Below are 23,300 nucleotides of genomic sequence, written 5' to 3'. Positions count from 1 at the left end.
TATACTTTCTAAATTATAGATGACTTATAGGAAAGAAATTGAATTTTTAAAATAGAAAAATATTCCTAGCAATACATATTTTTGTTTAGTACTTTTTTATTTTCTTGCTTACCCTTATATATGTTCTGGCTATCTTGGTGCCTGATCTCTTCTCTTTTTTGTTTCTGTTTTCTTTCTTGAGATAGGGTCTCACAATGTAGTGCAAATTGGCCTTCAGCTTGCTTACATAGCCCAGGCAGGTCTTGAACTTACAGCAGTTCTCCTGCCTCAGCCTGTTAAGTGCTGGAATTACAGGTGTGTATCTTTTTTTTGTTTTGATATATTTTTGTGAAGTATGTTTAATTTGAATTGATAATTGTAAAAGCTTACTGAATGTCACAAGTGTTATACTTTGTGTACTGGCCAAAGTATCCTTGTTAGAACAGTAACTGTAGGAAGACTTAAAATTTTTTTTTTTTTTGGTACTGGGGATTGAACTCATGATCTCACACTTGCCAGGCAGGTGCTTGTGTTGCTGAGCCCTGTATTAAAAAGACTTTAGGATGCAACTTGAGACTTTGCTCATTAGTGAAATAAATCAGCCTCGTGTAAACATCTTAATGTAAGAAATTGAAACAGTAAATAAGGGGCTGGGGATTTAGCTCAGCCGCATAATGGCTAAGGAGGCTGTGGTGGTTCTCTGCAGACAAAGGGCAAGTTCTGCCTGATGTAGGCTTTAATGGGGGTAGGGCTCTGGAGACTGATGTGAGCTGATTTATTTTGTGAGAGTGCAGGGGATTGGGTAAACTTTTACATGCCTGAGCTTTAGCAGACTTTTGGGAGAGAGAAACCATAGAGGCTTCCGGGAAGGAGGTATGCCTTTTCAGGGCAGTTTTAAACCGTTGCCATGATGATGGTACTGTCTCTGATGGGGGGATCTAACACAAGGAAAATCTTCCCGTTTTCTGATAATCCTCTTTCATCTCCTTTTTTCAGAGCACTGTAATGTCACTGTAGAGGTTTTTTACTTCCTTCATTAGACTGATTCTTAGGTATTTCATTTTTTTGGATGCTATTGTGAAAGGCATATTTTTCATAATTTCTCTGTTATTCATGTAGAGGAAGGCTATTGACTTTTGAGTGTTGACTTTGCCTCCAGCTATGCTACTGAATTTTTCTATTAAATTTAGAAGTCTTTTGGTGGAGTTTTTGGGGTCTTCTATGTAAAATATGTCATCTGCATATAATGATATTTAACTTCTTCCTTTCCTATCCTTATTCCTTTTATTTCTCTTTCTTGTCTAGTTGCTCTGGCTATTATTTCCAGTACTATATTGAATAAGAGTAATGACAGTGGACTTCCTTGTCTTGTTCCTTATTTTAGAGTGAAAATTTTCAGTTTTTGACCATTCAGTGAAGTGCTGGTTTGTCATAGATGGCTTTTATCAGATTGAGATGAAAGACTATCTGTTCTACTGTTCTGCAAGACTTTTTATCATGAATGGGTGTTGGACTTTGTCAAATGCTTTTTTTCTACCTGTTGAAATGTTCATATGGTTTTTATCCTTGTCTTTTTAATATGATGTGTTGCATCTATGGATTTGTGTATGTTGCACCATCCCTGCATCCCTAGGATCCTACTTGATCATGGTGAATAATCTTCTTGATAATTTGCTGCATTCTTTTTAGTATCTTACTGAATTTTGCATCTATGTTCATTAGGGAGATTTGTTTAACTCGGGCCCTGGTATAAAATCCAAGGAAGCAAGAGACCGAAAATTTAGGTAGCAAAGGCTTTATTTCCAGGCCTGGCGACGAGTCTCCGGGAGCCAATTTGGAGACTGTGTCCCAGAGACTGAAGGGAGGACTTTAAAAAGAGGCTGGAGGAAAAGGGCGGGGGGAGAAACAGAGAAACCTACAGAGCCATCAAACTTGTTGACCCGAGTCTGGAAACTATATTGCTGTCCACTTAGCTCTGACAATCTCGGGAGTTTCTGGTGTTTCTCAAATTACTCCCATCCTACAGACTGACATTATCTTGGAGTGGCACATCTGCAGCAATATTTGGAGAAGAAAGTGGAGAAGTTAATTATCCCAGGACAGCTCGTTTTTGCTAGTGGGTGCGAAGGGGTCAAGAGTTACAAGAAGCTGAAACTTAAGTTTTACAAAGATCTGATATCTAACTCATTTGATGCATACAGAACAAAAGGAAAGCACCGATTGGGGTTTGGGCCATAGTATTTCCCGGTAATTTCTTTGAAGCTAAACAGTTCTTAAAATTGGGGCAGGGCAGGCTCATTTTATGACAGATCATCACCGGGTCGGGAAGAGGTCACCAGAAACCCAAATTCTTTATGGCCTAGATAGATAGGTGAGGGGAGAGGGAGGCAATAAGGCGCCATACAGAACAGAAAATGGCAGTTATATGTCAAGGTCAGGTAAAGGGTTAGACTCATACGCAAATCTCTCTGCACACAAGCAAGTTACTTCAAACAAGTGTAAATTAGAGGGCCATTCTAGTTTTCTTTAGCTCTTTAGCGGAGAATAGAGGTGCCTAACAGTGATTAACAACCCTTGTTAGCTTGTTTTAGCACCACTTCTGTAGTGTGTAGAGGGCAACAATGGTTAACATATCAATTAGGTGAGATTCTTGCAGTTCTTTACAGAGGAGAGTATTGCTCACATATCAATTAGGTCGCTTAACATATCAGTTAGGGAAAAAGGATAAAAAAACACATTTAGTAAGCCACGTTGCAGGTTTGCTATAATACACAAAATAATGAAGGTATTTTCTTAGAGTACAACAAGATTATCTGACAGTTATCTTTGTTAGTTGGGTTACTCTCTGGTTTTGGTGTCAAGGTAATGCTTGCTTCCAGGAATGAATTTGGGAATATTGCTTCCCTTTCAGTTTCATTAAGAGTTTGAGAAATAGTGGTAGTATGTTTTCCCTAAATTTCTTGTGAAATTCAGCAGTGAATTAGTCAGGGCTGGATTTTTCTTGTTGCAGGTTTTTTTTTTTTTTTTTTAATTTTATGGAGAAAGCTAAATCAGAATTTCATTACAAAATAACAGGAGAAAAACAGTACATTATTACATGTTATTTTAAACATAATTGCTCTAGGTAAAAGATACATTTATAAAAATTTGTTCAATTAATATTAGCAGAAACCTTCCTTTTTTTTAAAACCCCCCCCCCCCAGCTATCGAACTCACGGCCATGCGCTTGCAATGCAGGCACTTATGCCGCTGAGCTAAATCCCCAGTCCGAAACCTTCCTTTTAAACGAACTAAAACATGCTAATAGTATAACTGGCTTGTGTTTTTTCTCTTTTTCCTGCTGTCCTTTCCCTTGTCACCTATCCTAGTAGTAGGTTTTTAAATTACATTTTCAGTTTCATTTATTGATACTGGTTTATTTAGGATTTTTGTATGCTGATTCAGCTTTTGTAACTCATATGTATTTAGGAATCTGTGTTTCTTCTCTATTTTCCATCTATTAAAATGAATACGAGTTCTCAAAGTAGGTATACATGATCTAGATTTCTGTGGGATCTGTTGTAGTTTCACCCTTTCCATTCCTAATTGCATGTATTAGAGTCTTTTTTTTTAATACAGTTGATTAAAGGTTTGTTGATTTTATTTAGTCTTTCAAAGAACCAACTCTTTAATTTGTTGATTCTTGTATTGTTTGCTCAGTCTCAGTTTCATGAATTTCTGCCCTGATCTCTGTAATTTCCTCACTTGTATGAGTTTTGGACTTTACCTGCTATTCTTTTTGTAGGAGCTTAAAGTTCAATATTAAGTTGTTTATTTGTGCTCATTCTGTGTTCCTGATATGAGTGTTCGCTGCCATAAATTTTCCTGATATGACTGCTTTCATTGTGTCTCACATGTTCTGATATGTTTTATTGGCACTATCACTTAATTGTAGAGACTGTCTCATTTCTATTGTAATTTCATATGTGACCCATTGGTTGTTCAGGAAGGTGTTATTCTCCATGCATTTATGAAGTTCTTGTGGGTTCTTTTACCATTGATTTCCAGTTTCATTGCATGGTGGTCTTATAAGATATGTGGAATAATTTCAAGCTATTTGCATGTTCTTAAGCATGAGCTAGCTTGTGGTCTGTTTGGCGAACATCACATATACAGATGAGAATGTATATTCTGATGCTGTGAGGTAGAACATTTTGTAGACATTTACTAAATCCATTTGTTTAAATGTTCAGTTCAGTTCTGATAATTTCATTGTAGATTTTTTTTTTTTTTGGTCTAGTTGATCTATTTGTGACAGTTGGGCATTGAGATTCCCCAGCAGAATTGTGTTAGTGCTTGTTTGATTTTTCATGTCCATTAATATTTGTTTCATATTGTTGGGTGCACTGGTATTTGTTACATATATATGATTGTTATCTCTTCCTCTTCAGTTGTTCTCTTTACAAGGATATAATGCTTTGCCTCTCTAAATCAGACTTGGCTGGAAATCTACTTTGTCTGCAAATGGAATAGTTACCCCTTATGCAACTTTTATAAGTGAAATAAAACAGACACACATATATAAATATTGTATTGTCTAAGTGTGAGAAGCTGAAAGAAACAACATATATGTGTGTGTGTGTTTGTGTGTATATATATATATATTTAAGGTAGTTGTACTACTGATTTCTCTTGAGTCCATTGAAGAGAAAGATTTGTATTGGTGTTGTTCAGACAATTGAATGCAGATGTCCTTGTGCTCTGGGTGAATGATTTGGGGATGACAGAGTGGGATGTGTGTACCATTGTTGCTCCCTGATTTTTAAATTTTGTTTTGTTTCTTTTTTCTTTTCTTTTTGAAATAAAATAGACTTGGAAAAAAAAAAAAAAAGAATAGCTTACCCCTGCTTTTCTACAGGTTCTTGTTGCACGGAGTATTGTTTTCCATCTTTCAGTTTGTGAATTTCCTTTTGAGGTAAATGTGTTTCATATTGTTGGATGCAGCATGTTGTTGGATGTTGCTTCTTGCAGTTTATTGTTGGATGTTGCTTCTTGATCCTTTCTGCAGTCTGTTTCTTTGGATGGTGAATTGAGACCATTAACATTGATGGTTATAACTGATATGTATTGACTTATCCTTGTCATATTATTTTCCTGTTATTTGTTCCCCATTTCTCCCTTTCTGTTTAATTGCCTGGCCTGGTGGATTCATTTTATTGGGGGTTCATGGAGTTGTAGTCCTTGTTATCTCTTTGAAGAATATCCTTCAGAATATTTTGGCGTGCTCATTTGGTGTTCATGAACTTCCTCAAGCCTCAGGTGTTCTTTGTCACGGAAGTATCTTAATCAATTTTGAAAGATAGTTTTAAGAGGTGATTCAATCTGGGTTGGAAGTAGAACTTGAAATAATTCACTCCAACCTGTCCTTGACTTGAGGGTTTATATTAAGAAGTCAGCTGTGATTCTGATGGGCTTTCCTGATAGGTGATTTATGTCTTTTCTCCAATAGCTTTTAATATTCTATTGTTGTGTTGAAGTTCTGGAATCTTAATTGTTATATGCCTTGGTGTAGATTTTTTTGATCATGGCTAATTGGAGTTATATATGCCTCATTTATACATATGTCAAATTCTTTTTTCCTGCCAAGGAAGTTTTCTGCCATGATGTCTGTGAATATTTTTTTTTTAAATATCATTTGTGTAATCTGCTTTTTCTTTCCTTCCTGTCAATCTTATTTTATTCTTTGTATCATCTAGCAATTGCTGGATTGAGTTCTTATGATCCCTTGCTATTTTTTTTTTTTTTTGTTTTGTTTTGTACTGGGGATCAAATCCCTTGCAATTTTTTTTTTTTATTGGTACCAGGGATCAAACTCACGACCACTTGCTTGCAAGGCAGGTTCTTATGCCACTGAGCTAAATCCCCAGCACCCCCTTGCTATTTTTAAGAAAAAAATTTTTTTTTCATGATTGCTAACCTCAAGCCTGTCTTCTGTGTTTGAGACTCTGTCCTCACATTCATATATTTTTCTATGGATATTTTCAATGGAATTTTTAATTTCCTGGTATTTTATGGATTCCATTTCTTTCCTGTTTTGGATATTAATGGTTGCTATCATTTCCCAAAGCTCCTCTATTTTTAAAATCTGTATCTGTGCTAGAGTCACTAAGCAAGTTTTTAATTGTCACTGTCTCTGTAGTTATCTGAGAAATTGTTTATGATTTGATTTTTTTCTAGAATCTCATCCATTTGCTTTGTTTCTACTTCAGAGAGGCCAGGTTGGTTGCTTTTCAGTTGTTCCACTTCATTGTTTGTCTTTGGTGACATGGACATCTTGTTTATGTATTTTCTCATTTTGTATTGTTTTGTTTGTTTTAGTTTAATTCCTGGGTTGAGCCTTATAAATTGCCTATGGTGAGTAGCTTTATTGCTACTCTTTAGAACCCTTAGGAAATGACTGCTTCTCAGAGATGTCTTCCGGGTATAGCTGGCTTTTGAGTTTTGACTATGTTGCAGAATCCTGCTTCTTCACTTTATTCTGTATAAGAAGTTGCTGCCTCCTTGACCTAACGCATGTTTCTTTGGTACTGGCCCTCATTATTTTCTGTGACCCTTAAGCAATCTTAGTCTTGATATATGAGGAAGAACAATTAGTTAGAACATTTATATGACTAGCTAAAGTGTTACAATTGGCAGTAACCATTGTATCAAACACAGTCTAGAAAAGAACAAACTGAGGCAACCATTAATTTGCCACCTTTAACAAACCAGAAAATTGTATGCAGCAAATAAGCCCTCGATACTCTCAGGGGAGAAATTTTAAAAAGAATTGGGGAAAATTAAGAGAAATAGAAGAGATTAGAAACAAGGCTGGAGGACAAAGGAGGACCACACAACTTTGGGAAACTAATGCAGAAGATAGGAAGCAAAGCAAAAAGGAGGAAATCAAAGGAAAAACAGCAGAACCACAACCACAATTAAACTAGAAACCATGTTCATACTCATATAAAAGCAATATCAAATAATGAAGAAAAATGCAATAGAGGAAAAAATGTGTACTTCAAGGTTTGTCTCTCCTATCACTGGTAGAGAATGTCTTGAGACAGATTCTAGATCTATGTTTGTTTATGCCAGTAAGCCCACAGTAGCTTTACAGTGGTGGATAATCTCAGTGAGGCTGCACTTTTATTTACCATGAAGTTCAGGCTGGATTCTGGCTGTGAGGCTAGAACCAGACTTGTTTCGCTTGGAGCAGTCAGCACACCTTGGGCTTGAAGTCAGGTTGGTCCTTCTTCAGATGGCTCCTGGCCAAGTGCTCAACCTACAAGACAACCAAATCTCCAGCTAGTGCATTCTGGGGCATCTGTTCCTCCATTGTACTGCTGCATCTCGCCATGGAGGTCTCTGCGGTTGCCACCAATCACTGTGTGTCTGCAGGTTTGTACTCTACCCTTGCAGTGAATCATGACTCAGAGAAATAGCTACTGCCATCTCTTGCTTGTTTTTCATTGAAGTTCTTCTATTCACTCTCCTCAGGAGCTTCAGCGCTCTCTTCAGATCCTTCATGGGTTTGAGGGACCCTTCTCTTCTCTTTCTTCTATTCCTCTTGTTGCTATATCCTAGTGTCTGGACTCCAAATCATAGAGAGGCTGTTTCTCTGCATTTTACCACTCCACCATCTTCCTGAAGCCTATAAACTGTTTAAACTATATTCTTCATCTTAAAACTTTTTTTGAGACAGCGTCTTGCCCTTTGTAGTTTAGGTGGGTCTTAGGTGGGTCTTACTCACTATGTAACCAAACTGGCTTTAAATTCATGGTATTCATTCTGCCTCAACCTCCTAGGATTACAGATGTGTGCCGGGCTAAAACTTATTAGAAGCAATGCCAGGAGTTTAATTTTCTGCTGTTTACTACTATATCACCTCATCCTTGTTTTTGTTTTACATGTGTAATTTTTGTTCTCCTTGCTAATATTTGACTTATAATGAATGTATATAGTATATATGACATAGCTACAGGATAAATCACTGCAATAAAAACTGTAGTTTTTGGCAGAGTGAAAATAGCATTGATACAGATTAATTGTTAGGTAGGAGGTCTTCCCAGATTGGTGAAGAAATTATAATGTGGTTGCTGGAGTGTCATAAATAACAGAAAGTATAAAAATATTGTAAAATTAGCAATAATGTACTTTTCTGAATTAGACATTATTGCTAATATGAAATATGGAGTACTTGTTCATGAGTAAGTTTAAAGCTTCACTTGTAATAAGTGATATGTATATTAAAATATTTACTATATTCAAGGTGTTAATAGTATTTATAGTAGACTTTTATTTTTTAGAAAGTCCAGTTTGTGGGGGTGGGAGAAAGGAAAAATGAAGGAAGGGAAAAGAAAATAAATAAATAAAAAGAAAATAGTTAAATAGCTAACATTATACTACTAGTTCATTGAAAAGATTGGTTCTTATATTGATTGATTAATTTTGCATGCCTATATTTTGTAATCTGAGCAACTAGTTTGAAGATAATAATATGCAATATATTATCCACTGCTAATTTTTTATTATCCTGTTTTGAAACTCTATCACTGTTTTTATTTTTGTTTAATTTTCTCTCTTTAAAATAAAAAAAAAAAAAATGGAAAAAGAAATAGAGTTTTCGTATTTAGTGTGGACTGGCCTGAAACTTGTGACTATCTTCCTGCCTCAGCCTCCAGAATACTAGGATTACAGGTGTGCACTGCTATGCCTGGCTTTGTTGTATTCTTTAATTGGTTTTGTCTGTTTAATATAGTTAATTAGTTTCATCTACTCAAAGATTCTTCTTTGGACAGTAAGAGTCATTTCTGTGTTTTATTTTTTGTTTTTGTTTTTGAGGTAGGGAGTTACTATGTAGTTCAAGCTGGCCTTCAACTCACTGTGTAGCTTAGGCTGGCCTCAAACTCAAAGCAGTCCTCCTGCCTCAACTTCCTGGGATTACAGGTGTGTGCTACCACAGCTCATGAATGTGGTTTTGTTTTATGAAGCAAAGTCTCTAGTTTTCTGATTATTCAATTTTTTAATCTTATTCAGAGGCTTGGCCCATATTATTAATTTATGATTTAGATAGAAACATTGGCACACAACTGCAGTCACCGCTACTAGTCAGGTAGAGATGGGATTTCTTGAGCCTAGGAATTTAAGTTCTTTTGGGCAAGATAGTTGAGACCCTGTTTTTAGTCAATTTAAATCAATCTATTTAACAGAATACAAATATGAGATAATCTTGACATGCTGGGTTTTTTCAAATATAATTCATATTAAGAGTCATAGAATATTAGGAAAAACTTAGAAAGGCTGAGTGCTTTAAAGACTTCTAATTCAGCTGTGAGTCCTGATGATCATAATTTATAGTAGTTTTATAAAGTGAATTTTGTGCTGTGCAGGTCTAAGATCGTTGACATGGTAATTAAGCAAAGCTAGGAAAAAATTGAGTATCCTGGCTTAAATAATACCTGTGAGGAGATAGATTTTATTTAAATGTAATGAGATTGACTAATCTCAAATTATAATTTGGGATCATTTAAACTAGAGTAATCTGTTCTAACATTTTTGTGTTTAGATATTCCCTTCACCTTAAGTGTTCTTACTCTCTTCTTTAGGATATGGACTACCAGATGATATTGTAATAGAAAAGAAGGGTAAAGGAGACACTTTTGTGGATTGCACAGGTGTGGATATTAAAATTTCAAGCATAAAATTTGTTCAGCATGATGCTGTAGAAGGAATCTTAAGTAAGTATCTCAGTGTTTGGTGTACTATTTGATCTTTGCTTTGAAAGAAAACTACTTTCTATGGAAAACCGAATGTAATGAAATACCAATCTTGAGTATAAAAGGCTGATTATTTATGTGTGTAGCAGTAATGATTTAGGGAGCCTGCTTCAAGGTGAGAAATAGGTTAATCTGTGCTTGAAACTTTGTTAAGTAAATGCAGAGCATAATACTAATTTTGACGTAAATACTGGCAACCCTACTAGCATTTGTTGTTTTGGGGGTGCTTGAAAATAGCCATTCTTACTGGAGTATGGTGGGTTCTTGGTGCTTGTTTGATTTGCATTTCTCTAATGGCCAAAAATGCGCAATAGTTTTTCATATACTTAGCGACCACTTGTACTTTTTCTGAGAAGGGGCCGTTCATTTCAGTTGCCCATTTTTTGATTGGATCTTTTATTTTTGGATGTTTATTTTTCAGATTTTTAATATATTCTAGATGTTCTATATCTGAGTAGTAAGTTGCAATTTTACCCATTCTGTAGGCAGTCTTCACTCTTTCATTGTTTTCATTGCTGTGCAAAAGCTGTTTATTTGAACCAAGAGATTGAGGTGGAGAGAAGAGGGTGCAAAGAGTGAAGATGTGATATGTACATGTACCGACTTTTTACAAGGAATGCAAATTACTATGTACCATAAACATGTACTCATAACATTTAATTTGATATAAACCCCATATGGATTTAGATTAATTCTTCAATGTATTGATAACAAATTTTCCCTACACCATTTGTTAAAGAAGGCATCTTTGCTCCAGTGTGTATTATAGGCTTCTTTTTCAAAAACCACATGGTTGAAGGTGCTTGTGTGTTTCTTCATCCTGTTTTATTCTGTTGGTTAATGTGTCTGTTTTAGTGCTGTATTTATTAGTGTAGTTTTGTAGTATAATTTGAAGTCTGGAAATGTAATGTCTTCTGTCTTACTCTTGTTCTTAGGATTCATTTGGATATACTTGGTCTCTTATTGTTCCATATACATTTTATTTTATTTTTTAAATTTTATTTTAGAATAAAACCAAGCAAAATAAAATAGAATAAAGCCAGTCAAAATAAGATAATGTAAGTGACACAGGATTTCAAAACAAGATAATAGGAAATCCACAATGGTTACCATAGTGCCTTTTTTCTTCAAAATGGCTGCCTATACCTTCAGACATAGTAAAAGCAAACAAAACAGAACAGAACCAATAGAAACTAAACAATGAATGCAATATAGAACTTCAAAACATGATAATAGTAAATCCAAAATGGCTACTATAATATATCTTGTTATCTTTGAAATAGTTGTCCATGCTATCAGATATAATAAACTCAAACGAGGTAAAAGACTAAAAATGAACTAAACAAAACAATGAGAATGATACAGGATTTCAAACAAGATAATAGAGAACCAACAGTAGCTACAACCTTCAGAAGATGGTATATATGCTACATTGCATATTGTTATCCTCTTAATAGATGATCAGACAACCAGCTTTAGGCCTGCAAGGTTAGTGAAACACTAAACACTACGGGCATTAAGTTGTGTTTTACCTCATTAGCTATCATCACAGCCTGTTGGTCTAGATCAGCTGATTGCTTAATGGGGGCGGGATGGAGAACATTGCCTCTTCTTGTCTCCCTGCCTGTGCACCAGAAGAGGCTGGTGTCTGGCCCTTCCCTAGTCAGCCCACACATGGCGCTGACCCATAGGATGTCTTCTGTTCCATATAAATTTTAGAATTGTTATTTCTAGTTCTGTTTAAAAAAAAAAAAAAAAAACCTGATGGTAGTTTGATTATAAATGGGAAGAGGAAGAAGGATTGACATGAGAGAAAGGGAATAGGAAATAGTTAAGATATAATATGTACAGTTACAAATTCTCTACAATGAATGTGATCACTATGTATGGCAAATACGTACTAGTAAAGAAGCAAACAAACAGGGCCAGTGATTTAGCTCAGTGACACAAGCGCCTGCCAGTCAAGCGCAAGGTCATGAGTTTGATTCCCACTACCAAAAGAAGGAAAGAAACAAACAAAAAACAAAAATCCAATTTGAAAATTGCCTTTTGTTCCGCATGCTGAAGACTAATACTAGACTAATGTCTATCACTGTGCACTACTGTCCAAGTGGATCAAAAATCTAAATATTAAAACAGAAACACTACATCTACTGTAAGACTAAATAGATAGAAATCTAGAAGACATGGTAGTCAGAGAGTTCACGAACAAAAACCAAACTGCACGAGAAATACTTCAAAGAATCAATAAGTGGAAGCTCATCTTATTAAACAGTTTCTGCACATCAAAATAAATCAACAAAGTTAAACGAAAACCCACAAAATGGGAAAAATTTTTAGCCAAGTGTGCCTCAGACACAGGATATCTATCTAGAACATATAAAGAATTGAAAAAAAAGTCAGACCACCCTTCCAAATTCAAAGACCCAATCCAGAAATAGGCCCTTGAGATGAATACATAGTTTTCTGATGAAGAAATCCAAATGGTAAATATATGAAAAAATGTTCAGCATCATCAATCATCCTAGAAATGCAAATTAAAACAACACTGAGATTATATCTTACTCCAGAAATAGCTGTCATCAAGAAATCAACCTATAACGAATGCTGCCAAGGTTGTGGGGAGAAAGGAGCCCTTCTCTACTGTTGATTGTAAAATGATACAACTACTGTGGAGGTTTGCAGGTAGATTTTATTGCATAGACTTTGTTGTTAGTGTGGAGATCTTTTTAGTAAGTAGAAGTTTTTCAGTGATGTATTCTAGGTATGGCTCACTGTAGGCTTTTTCTCTGTCATGATCAAACACATCTGTTATTTGGGAAGGGGAAGATGCAGTGTAATTGTGTAGCACTCACTTATCTAGAAATGGACTGCAGTATTGTCAATGATTTAAAGACAATTCAGATATTGGCATAGAGAGAAAACCAAGTATTAGCAAATATTTCACCCTGGCAATAACAACAAACTCAGCGACAATTATAGCATTAAAGACAAACTAAATATTGACATACCGAAAGAACCAATAATGTACCACCCTTAATCATAAAATGAGAAGTATAACTGTAGTAAAAACAAAGAAAACCAAATATTGATGTACAGTAATTACTAAATGCAACAACTGTACCTCCATTAAGAGTAGGGAAGAATTTAATAGTGCTGGCATAGATTTAACCAGAGATTAACTACAATTAACAACAAACTACAATGCTTAATACTAGTAAAGACAAAATGAGCGGGGCTGGGGATATAGCTCAGTGGCACAGTCTCTGCCTGACAAGCACAGTCTCTGCCTGACAAGCTCTGTTTGATTCTCAGTACCAAAAAGAAAGAAAGGGAAAAAAAAAAAAAAAAAAAAAAACGATGGAATGACTGATGAACAGGAGAATGAGTCAAGTAAACTTGAAATAATAAGCAGTGAAAGATGAGGAGAGAAAAGTAATAAAGGATCTTACTCATAAGTAAATAGAAATTTATACATTAAAGTAACAGAAGAACAAGAGAAAAAAACAGCAAAGGAAAAAATCAGGAAAAGAAAAAATTACATAAAAAAAGAAGGGAAAGAAACAATTCCCCAACTCCATCTCATGAAAACAAAATGAGTACAAAAATTTTTTCTCTGTATTTTTGATTGGTCTTTTTTAGCAGATTCTGTAGTCTTGAAATGCAGCTACACCTAGTTTTTTGGCCTGTGGGTTTGTGAGGAGAACTCTGTGCTCCAGAAGCCCCCTCTGTACATCACCATTTATGGCAGCCATCCAAGCTGAGGCACATCCTCACTCATCTTGGTGGTAGGGAATATAGGGAAATCAGTCAGTACACTTATCTCTGTGATGGATGTAAGCAGCCAGGCAGGGGTTCAAGCAGACCACTGAACACCTGCTGGTGTTTTCAGGTGCAGGCCTCTGGCCTGTGCTTAAACCTCTCAGGGGTTTATATTTAGCCCATACCCTTTCTGTTAGTGACTTGTGGCTTTTACCTAGTCATTGTGGTAGGGTAATGAAACCCTAAAGTGAGGTTGTTATGTAGTTGTTCTGTGGTTCCGTCTTTTTTTTTTGTCTTTTTCCTTTTTATCGGTACCAGGGATCCAACTCACGACTGCCTGCTTTCAAAGCAGGCACTTATGCCGCTGAACTAAATCCCCAGCTCCCCTGTGGTTCCATCTTAAACACTTAGTCCCTTCCCAAAATGACTTGTGATTAAACACTCTTACAAATGGCAGATATTGCACTGGATTTCTTCTCCAGCTCTAGCCTGGTCTTTGAAAAAGTTTCTTTTGGAATAAAACCACGTGCTGTTTTTGCAGTATATAGTAGCTGTGGGATTATTAGGCTAGTGCTACTGCCCTAGTCTGTTGTTTCTCCATGGACCTGCTGATCTTCTAGGATTACCCTTTCTTCCCAGGCGTTAGCCTCATCCACCATCTGATTGGTTGGTCATTTGGTGCCTCTTCTGTCCTGTGTTGAGGTGAAACAAAATGCAGAGTGGGCTCAAGAGTTGGCTGCAGAATTCGTTTGTAGAGTTGGCCTGGGGCAAATGAAGTTCTGGTGGGTTTCTTGTACTCTGAGTCCCTGAGCCACCTCTTGTGTGGCTGAGGTTTCCTTTAGGTGCTGTGGTCTGCTTTCTCTCTTCCTGCTCTCTTGTTTTCTATGTGTGATTTAAGGATAAGATGTGTCTCTTACATGCAATATAAAGTTACATTTTGGTTTTGGACCCATTCTGTCAATCTGTGGCTTGATTTTGCAGTTAAGACTATTGACATTGAGATTTATTGCTAATATATATTGACTGATTCCTTTCTTTCTTTTTTCTTTTTTCCTGTTGCTGATGCTTTTATTTTGCTTTTATTTAACTGCTCATTATTCTTGATGTAAGTATTCTTTTAGGCTCTTTGGTCATACTGGTATCATTGCCAATGTCTAGGATTTGAATACTTTTTGAAGTTCTGATTTGATGATTATGAATTTCTTAAAGTGCTCTTTGTCATGCAAAGTCTTTATTTCTATCCATTTTGAAAGATTAAATTATAGGATATACTAATCTGGGTTGGGAATTGATTTCTTTTAAGGCTGAAACACTCCACTCCAAGTTTTCCTGGCCTTTAGTTTTGTGTTGAGAAGTTTGCTGTAATTCTATTAGGCTTACTTTTAAGTGTTTGATTGTTTTTCTGTAATGGCTTTTAAGATTCTGTCCTTGCATCGGACTTCTGGGATTTTGACTGATGTGTCATAGGAAAATTCTAATTGTGGCTATTTGGGGTTCTGTATGTTTTGCTTCAGGGGTTCCTCTGTCCATATATCTGGGTTCCTGCAACTGAGCTTTGTGTTGGATGTAGGCAGTGGTGTGAGGGTATGGTTAGCAGTTAATGTCAGCACTTTCAGATCCAGCCTTGTGGCTTTAAAAGCCACAAACAAGTAGCCTACCTTCATGGAGGACAGTTACCTTGTGACCCTTCCAGCTTGAACTTACACTTTTGATCCTGTTTATGTCTAGACTGTGCTCTCTCCTCTACTACCTTTTGTGGCTGTTTCCCACCAAGTCACTGTGGCAGAGTGATACCAGAAACTCTGAAGTATAGATTGTTCTGTAGTCAGTGTTAGGCAACTAATTCCTTCCCAAGATGACACTTTTTTTTTTTTTTTTTTTGAGGTAGAGCCATGCTATGTAGTTCAGGCTCACAATATAGCCCAGCTGGCCCTGCTTGAACTCTTGGTGATTCTCCTGATTAAAATACTCAAATATGGTAGGTGCTACACTGGATTTCTTCTCTAACTTTAGTCTGCTATGGGAAAAGTTACTTTTAGAGTAAAATCCCACACTGTTTTTGCGATGGGCTTCTAGGGCTTTTACTGCCAGCCCAGTCCATTGTTTCTCTCCGGATCTGCTGTCTGTCTCCTAGGTTATCTTGTGATTCCCTTTCCTGGACTAGTTATTTTCCTGTTTTGTTCTCTTTTCTGTGTTGTATTTTGTTTCTCCAGCTTCTCTGTAGTTCAGCTTCCTGTCATCTTCCTCCTAACTCCTGGAAATCTTCTTTCTTCACCAAGTTGTTTTCCAGGTGTCTGGATTCCAGGTCCTGGAGAGGCTATATTTTGTTTTCAGTCTCTTAAGTCACGATTTTTGATTTCTTGTTTTGTTACACACCTGTTCAGACTTTTCAGTGTAATAGGATCATTCCTGGTTGCTATATTGCAGTGAGAGAGCCACTGCCAGTTTTATTAGCATCTACAGAGTCAACCATATTATCAATCATGTAATTTAAAGCTTGTTTTTAATAAATTTGCCCCCTCTCCTTTTTAGTAACACAGACTGCGATATAGTACTGATAGCAAATGGGCTGGGGTCTAAAGTATGAGACAAGGAAAAAAAGGAAAGAATTAAAAAGTGAACAGCAGATCAAAGGAAGAAAAGAGACAGGACTTTGTTGATATTTTATATCTGGGAGATATTGATATTTTAAATCTGGGTTGGAGGAGTGGTGGGTTGGATTTTAATCTTGGTTAGAGAGTTTGAGAAGTTTTTTTGTGAAGAAAAAGAGAAAAAGGAGGGAAATATAGTTGCAGATGGAGGAAAGCTGTGAGATCAGAACCATCTAAATGCTGTAGAAAGTTTGAGTCCTCTGTAAACAATTTTGGTGAGAATTAACAACACAAAAGAAACACATAGTATCTAAGAGAGATACTATCTAAAGTGCTAATTCTTTTTCTCTTTTCCCTTTTGATATCAAAATACTTCCCATTTATTTAATATATATTTATGTAATATATTTATAATGTATATAATATAAATATATATATTATAAATAAGTCAGTTGAAAGAAGAGAAAGAAAAGAGGGAAAAAAAGAAAAGCCATGTAAATTGCAAAAATCAAAAGTAAAGCATTCTTCCATTTCTATTTGTACTATAGTCAGAATTTGACCATTTGCTCTTTCACTTTTTTTCAGAAGTGGAGGAATTTTGACTCATAAGTGTTATAGGGGACTGAGCTCCAATCTTTTGTGGTTGACTCTAGAAGGTTCCTGTCCTGTAATTGGTTTTCTTGCCTACTAGTGAGTGAAGGAGCTTATGAGTACAGATGGACACTGAGTCCACTTGTTCCTCTGTAGAAAGTTATCTGCTTGGTTTCCAGTTGAATTCATTTGAGCTTTGTTAGCTGGAGCATCTGATTTCAGTTGTGTCTGTTGTGGAAGGGCTCAGTGTGGTTGGTTCAGTACTCAGTTTTCCGCTGATTTCTGGGACCTTGATCTCTGTCCCCTTTCCTCCGTAATAAATCCCTATATCTGCTTATGTGTGTTCTTTTTATATTACTCTGGGTGAGCGACAGTACAACCCCATTTGCTACACATCTTTTCTCCCCAGCTCACCTCCTACCCCAACTGTCTGGAGTCTATGAACTCTGAAGTTCCTAGGGTTTGCAGAGCTCTACAGCTTCTGGCTGGTTGTGAGAGGATTGCTATCAGATACCAAATTTTATACTGTCTTGATGGTAGGCAGTATATCCCATGGGCACAGATCTTACCAGTATTTGGGAGACTGATGGAAGAGTGCCTACTTTGGCAGTGTTTGTCTTTCCTCCTGCCCTGGATCACACTGGTGGAAACTACTTCCCTTTCCTGTAACTCTCACTCACAGCTCTGTCAGTGTCTGGTTCTGAGCTTCTAACCAGTATCATGCCCTTATTTCTTTCCCAGGGGCCCACTGATCCTTATGCAGTCTTTACCCTACAAATGATTCTCTGGCATTTAGTTTCTCTAATGCCCTGTTCTACAAATATTGCAGCTGTTGGCCTCCCTCTCCCAGAGAAAAAGGTCTTACAATAGGCACTGGAGGAAGGTTGCTAGGCTACATGCTGCTAGCAGTGCCGCTGTGATATTCAACTCTTCCCTCAGTGGATTAGATCTTCTTTCAAGATGTTATGTTCACTGAACCCATTCTGTAAGCAGTGTTGGTATCAAGGAGCACCCAAGGTTTCCTTTCTAATTAGCTCTGATACTGGAATTCATCTGTATTTGGCACCTGTTTTCAAGTATCTGTGCTTCCTTGGGTACATCTTATGAGTATTCCATGAGTACCATTGCCTCTAGTTAGCCATATTGGAATCTCCCTAAATGGTAGCTCTTGAGTAGTACCTAGACTGCATGTAATGTCGGCTGTTAGTCATTTGTAATATCAGAATAAATACATTAATCCCTAAAATATTAATATTAGAATAAGTATATTAATTCCTAAATCCTGCTTTCTTCATAGTTATTCACCGTGGCAAGACTACAGTAGAAAACTGTGTGCTGCAGTGTGAAACCACAGGAGTCACAGTACGAACATCAGCAGAATTTCTAATGAAGAATTCAGATTTATATGGTGCCAAGGTATGGTAGTCTTTTTATCTTTAGGTGGAAGTAGTTATTGGGTTTAAGTAATAAGTGAGTACATAATCAGGATGTAGATGTATAATTTTATTCTTTTTAAAGATATTCATACATTTATCTTTACTAAGTCAGCCAAAATCTTTATGTAGTCATTAGGAGCACAAGAGCACTTGTAGCATTAAAAAAATAGATTAACAAGAGAAATAATAAATTCATAATTTCTCACAATTTCTTTTTTGTTTGTTTTGTTTTGTTTTTTGGTACTGGGAATCGAACTCAGGACTTTGCACTTAACAGGCAGGCGCTGACAATTTTAAGGAAAGTTTAGACCCTAGAAATTATAACTTTGTAAAAAAATTTTAACACCTGAAACTGAATCCCTTTTTAAAAATTTTTTAATATTGAGATAGTTGTATATTTATGTGCTCATGTTAGAAATAGTACAGACAGATCCTATATGTGTAGTTTTTGCCAGCTTTCTGTGGTAGTATCATCTTGTAAAACTATAGGACAATATAAAAAGATACTGACATTGGGTTAGTCCATGCATAGGTATTTCCATCACCCAAATGTGGTGGCCATTTTATAACCAAACCTACTTACCTATCCTGTCAGCCTCTCTCTTGACCGCTGGCAAGCTCTCATTTTCTATTTCTATTATTTTACCATTTCAAGGATGTTATAAATAGAATTACATAATCTTTTAGGATTGCCTTTTTTTCATGTAGCAAAATTCTCTGGAGTCTCAGCCAGATTGTTGTATGTGCCAGTACTTCATTCTTTTATTGTTTAGTTCAAGGTGTAGTTTGTTTATTCAGCTGTTGGACATCAGATTTTTTCCTAATTTTTATTACTGTGAACTTGATTAAGAATATTTACATAAATTAGTTAACCTCATATGTAATGGTGGTAAAGTACTGAATGTGTTTTTCCTAATATAAATAGCAAGGTTCAGAAGAGGTGGTGGTTCACGCCTGTAATCCCAGTACTCTGGAGACTGAGGCAGGAGGATCACTGTGAGTTTGAGGCCAGCCTGGGCTACTTACTGAGTTCAAAGTCAGCCTAAACCTACATGGTGAGACCCTGTCTCAAAAACAAACAAACAGGGCCGGCTGGGGGGTTTAACTCAGTGGTCTAAGTGCCTGCTTGGCAAACACAAAGTTGTGAGTTTGATTCTTGGTACCAAAAAAACCCCCCAAAATAGGCAAACACAAAATCAGGTGCAACACTCTTAGTCAGTCTGTGTATGAGTGTCTATGTTTGTATGTGTGTGCTTTTTGGAAGTTGTAAGTGATCTACAGTTTGTGGGAAATCAGTTAAATGAAATGTCACTAAAAATATCTGAGAAAAGTGATCTGTAAAATAGTTTATTTTTGTACTTTACATTTGTGCTGTGTTAAAGACTTCTGAGATTATAATAAATGTTTTATAGTCCTCCCTTTTAAAAACTTGTTGTCATTACCTCAAGTTGTTAACTTATAGGGGGCTGGTTTAGAAATATATCCTGGGAGTAAATGTATCCTGAATGACAGTGGGATCCATCACTGCAAGGAGGGGATCCTTATTAAGGTGAGCATTATCTGAAACATGTTTTTTGAAAAGGCTGAGGCTAGAGCATCACCAAGAGTTCAAGGGCATCCTGAGCTAATAGTGAATTCAAGGCCAGCCTAAACTAAATAGTGAGAGCCTGTAATAAGACACTCAAAATGTTAGAATGTTTTCAAGTAAAAAATGATGTTTTATTAAATTCTCATGTTGGGAGTCTGTTATTTTCTAGTTTTGAAAAAAATTAATAATTCAGTAACTGGCCGTTGAAAGTCTCTTAATAGGAATGTTTCACTGTTTTTAGAAATGACAAGAGTGGTGTATCATTAAGAGTACCTCCAATGTATTAATAAGCATTACTTTTCTATTTATTGTTAGAATAGTGTAAAAATGATTTTTAAAGCAAGCAATGTTGAATATGACAGTTCCTTAAGATACATGTTTTCAATGTTGCAGGATTTCTTAGATGAGCATTATGATATTCCCAAAATATCCATGGTAAATAATGTCATACATAATAATGAAGGTTATGGTATTGTTTTGGTGAAACCTACAATTTTCTCTGATCTGAAAGAAAATGATCAAGATAAAACTGAAGGTATGCTCAATTTAGTATTTTTTAATATTAAAAACCTATTCTAATTTACTTTTATTTTGGCATTAAATTCTGATTAGGACCTGTCTGTCCTCCTTAAGAATATTACTGGAATGTGGTTGGGCATGGAGATAAGCATGATAAAGGCATAATGTTACAGAATCCTGGAATGAAAGACATTTTCAAGGTCAACAAGTTCAAGTGTTAAAAAATCTTGGTGATGTGGTTCTGCGGACCTATAGTTTGCTTTTTACCAGGCTTGGTTTTCTATAAGTGCATAGAATTTGGATTGGTGTTTATTAACAATGGTGGCTCCTGCTAACATTTGTTAAGGATAGAGGCAGTGAAATGAATTTGCCAGGTTAAGAACTATATTTACAATAAGGATTCCTGGAGTTTTGACCCTATTTCTCATTGGTAGAAATGTCTCCCTGTTGCCTGCCTTTCTTGGCAGCAAAGGTGAGCTAGTTCAGTAGATACTATTAAATTTCAAACTTTGATGCAGATCATTACATTAGTCATAGAAGAGTGAACCTTGATGTGGACATATAAAGTTTAAAGCAATTTATAAAGGTTAGTCCTTGTCATCTTTCAGGGTGTGCTCCATTTTATTTGTAAAAATTTTATCTCATAGGTCTTGTAGCATGGAATGAAGATTTCAGGTAGACAGGACTCAAGTGGAAGAATCTTTCAAATTCATTCATTGGCAAAATCTATGCCTTTACGTTATGGGACTGAGGTTTCCACTTTCTTGTTAGTTGGGGATCATGGTCAGCTGTGTGCCGTAGAAGCCTGTCTACTTCAGCAACAGTCAGTCTCCTTTATGATGAATCTCTTGTGATTTCTCCAGTCAGCTGGAGAAAATTAAGAACTTAATCACTGCAAAATTAGAATGTAACATGCTTTTACCATTTAACAGTAATGGAAGTACTTTCATTACTTTCATTCCTTACTTAGGAATCTTAGGTCCCACTTAGAATTGGCTGTTAGATTGAGAGTTTATTTAAGTAAAGTAGCCCCTACTACAGAATTTAGTAGATAATAAATACTTAAAAAAAGTCTGTTGAGGAATAAGAATTCTAAAACAAAGGTAAACATTGAGACCCTTTGGCCAGAATTTTAATCAGCAGGAATCCTTGACAGAAAATTTCAAACCTGTAATAAACGGTGTAGAAATATGTTTTTGTTTGGTAAGCCTGTATATTTAACTATATTTGTTATGCTTTGTTTCTCTAGAAAGTGAAGCAGTTAAGACCCAAACAAGTGGAGAGGCAGATGCAGCTGGAAGAATGGATCTAGAGGAGCTGATTCACTGTGCAACTGACAAGACAGAGATTTATGAGAGAGCTGCTGATCTTTCTAAACAAGTTGAGGGAAATTGTGAAATTATAAATGAACTAGTTGTTGCCTCCACCCTAAAAGGCCACGTGAAGAAGAAACGGTTGAGTGAACTGGGGATCACACAAGCTGATGACAACTTAATGTCACAGGAAATGTTTGTTGCATTTGTGGGAAACCAGTTTAAGTGGAATGGGAAAGGGAGTTTTGGCACATTTCTTTTCTGACCACAGTGATGTAAATAGCTAACAAAATGTTCAGTTTTGCACATGCTGCTCATATAGTTTGCTTTATGTCATATTTGATATACGTGGTTGAGCTTGAGTGAAATGTAGATTTATTTTTACCTGCAAGTATTGCACGTAAAGCATTCTTTATAGCAAAGATCATATATGTAAAATAGAAAACAATTGGAGATTTTTGATCTAGAATATATTTCTTAATATATATATATATCTCATATGAAGCCTGTTAATAACTTTCTAGTGTAAATATACTTTACCCCCAGAACTTAAGAGTAATTTTGTCATCAAGGTGCAGAAGCATGGGTCTGTCAGATCATATTTATTCTTCAGAATGTTTCTATTGATTAAAAATTAATTTTTATGAATTTTATTATGTGAAATAATGAGTACTTGGTAGGAAAATAATCACAAAAGCACAGTATTGAATTTTTAATATTGAATGTTTATAAAACATCAATATTTTTAACATCAACTTGTGGTTTACAAAATCTTAAAAAAAACCAATTTCTTATATGAATTATAATAACACCAATAGCACTTTACAAAACAAAATCTTGCCTTCAGTTATCACACCTGAGGCAGTCTGTACACATGACAATTGCACATTTGATACACACGTATTACTTACACTGACAGCACATGTGTTTTGCTTTCCTAGGCTTTTTATAGGATATTCTTGCTGGTCTTGTTTTGTCAGGAGGTTCTTACATTTTAAGTATATAGATAACAAGAACACAAAATATCAATAAAGTTAAATTCTTAATATGTGTTGTGCCTTTAGAATAGTCAACATTTTCATTAGCTGTGTACTTGCTTAGAAAACTTAAAAGATAACATCAAAAATAAATTTCTATATGAACTGTAATGAAATACAAATACACTGAGGCAGGAAAATTGCTGAGTTCAAGGCCAGCTTGGGATACAAAATAAGGTAAAGGCCAGTCTAAACTGCACATGAAACCCTGTCTACAAAAAAAAAAAAAAAATAGACTGCTACAACAAAATTAAGCTTTGCTTCAACTGGCACACTCAAAGCAGTTTTCACACACGACAACTGTATGCTGCATGTTCTCGATTTCACTGATCGCATGTGTGCCTACATATCCTTATGTGGCGGTCTTATCTCTTTCTTGTATGTCAGAAGCGTTCTACTATTTGTACAACATATACTTAAGGAAATAAGATATCAATAAAATCAAATATGTAATGAGAACTCAGATCAACATTTTCTTTTTTTTAAAAAATTATTTGAAGGTAGTATACAACAGAACAAGACAGAGCAAAGACAATTGAGACAGTGCAGTGAAATTGGTACAGAACATCACAGAAGGTTACCTGGATAACAATAATAGTATATCTTGTTATCTTCACAGTAGTTGTCCTTTCAATCCGGTATAGCAAAATCAAACCAAATACAGAACGTTATAGAACTTACCAAAACAGA

The 23,300-nt window shown here is 35.8% G+C and overlaps 1 protein-coding gene across 2 annotated transcripts in view; it reads left to right on the top strand.

Annotated features, from left to right (window-relative positions):
* The window catches only part of Shcbp1 (SHC binding and spindle associated 1), a 34,205-nt gene extending 11,136 nt beyond the window's left edge, over window positions 1-23,069 (top strand). For both annotated transcript variants that reach the window (XM_013151877.3, XM_063249292.1), the window contains exons 9-13: window positions 9,603-9,734; window positions 18,015-18,133; window positions 19,616-19,702; window positions 20,135-20,276; window positions 21,510-23,069. In XM_013151877.3, coding sequence (XP_013007331.2) covers window positions 9,603-9,734; window positions 18,015-18,133; window positions 19,616-19,702; window positions 20,135-20,276; window positions 21,510-21,838 — 809 coding nt within the window. In that variant the 3' untranslated portion in view covers window positions 21,839-23,069. The remainder of the gene's footprint in view (window positions 1-9,602; window positions 9,735-18,014; window positions 18,134-19,615; window positions 19,703-20,134; window positions 20,277-21,509) is intronic.
* Window positions 23,070-23,300: the final 231 nt, after the last annotated feature.

Source organism: Cavia porcellus, unplaced genomic scaffold, assembly GCF_034190915.1.
Source record: "Cavia porcellus strain 051 isolate PalLab524CR breed Dunkin Hartley unplaced genomic scaffold, mCavPor4.1 scaffold_5, whole genome shotgun sequence".
In the NCBI taxonomy this organism is placed as follows: Eukaryota; Metazoa; Chordata; class Mammalia; order Rodentia; family Caviidae; genus Cavia; species Cavia porcellus.
This window is presented reverse-complemented; position numbering and strand designations above follow the sequence as displayed.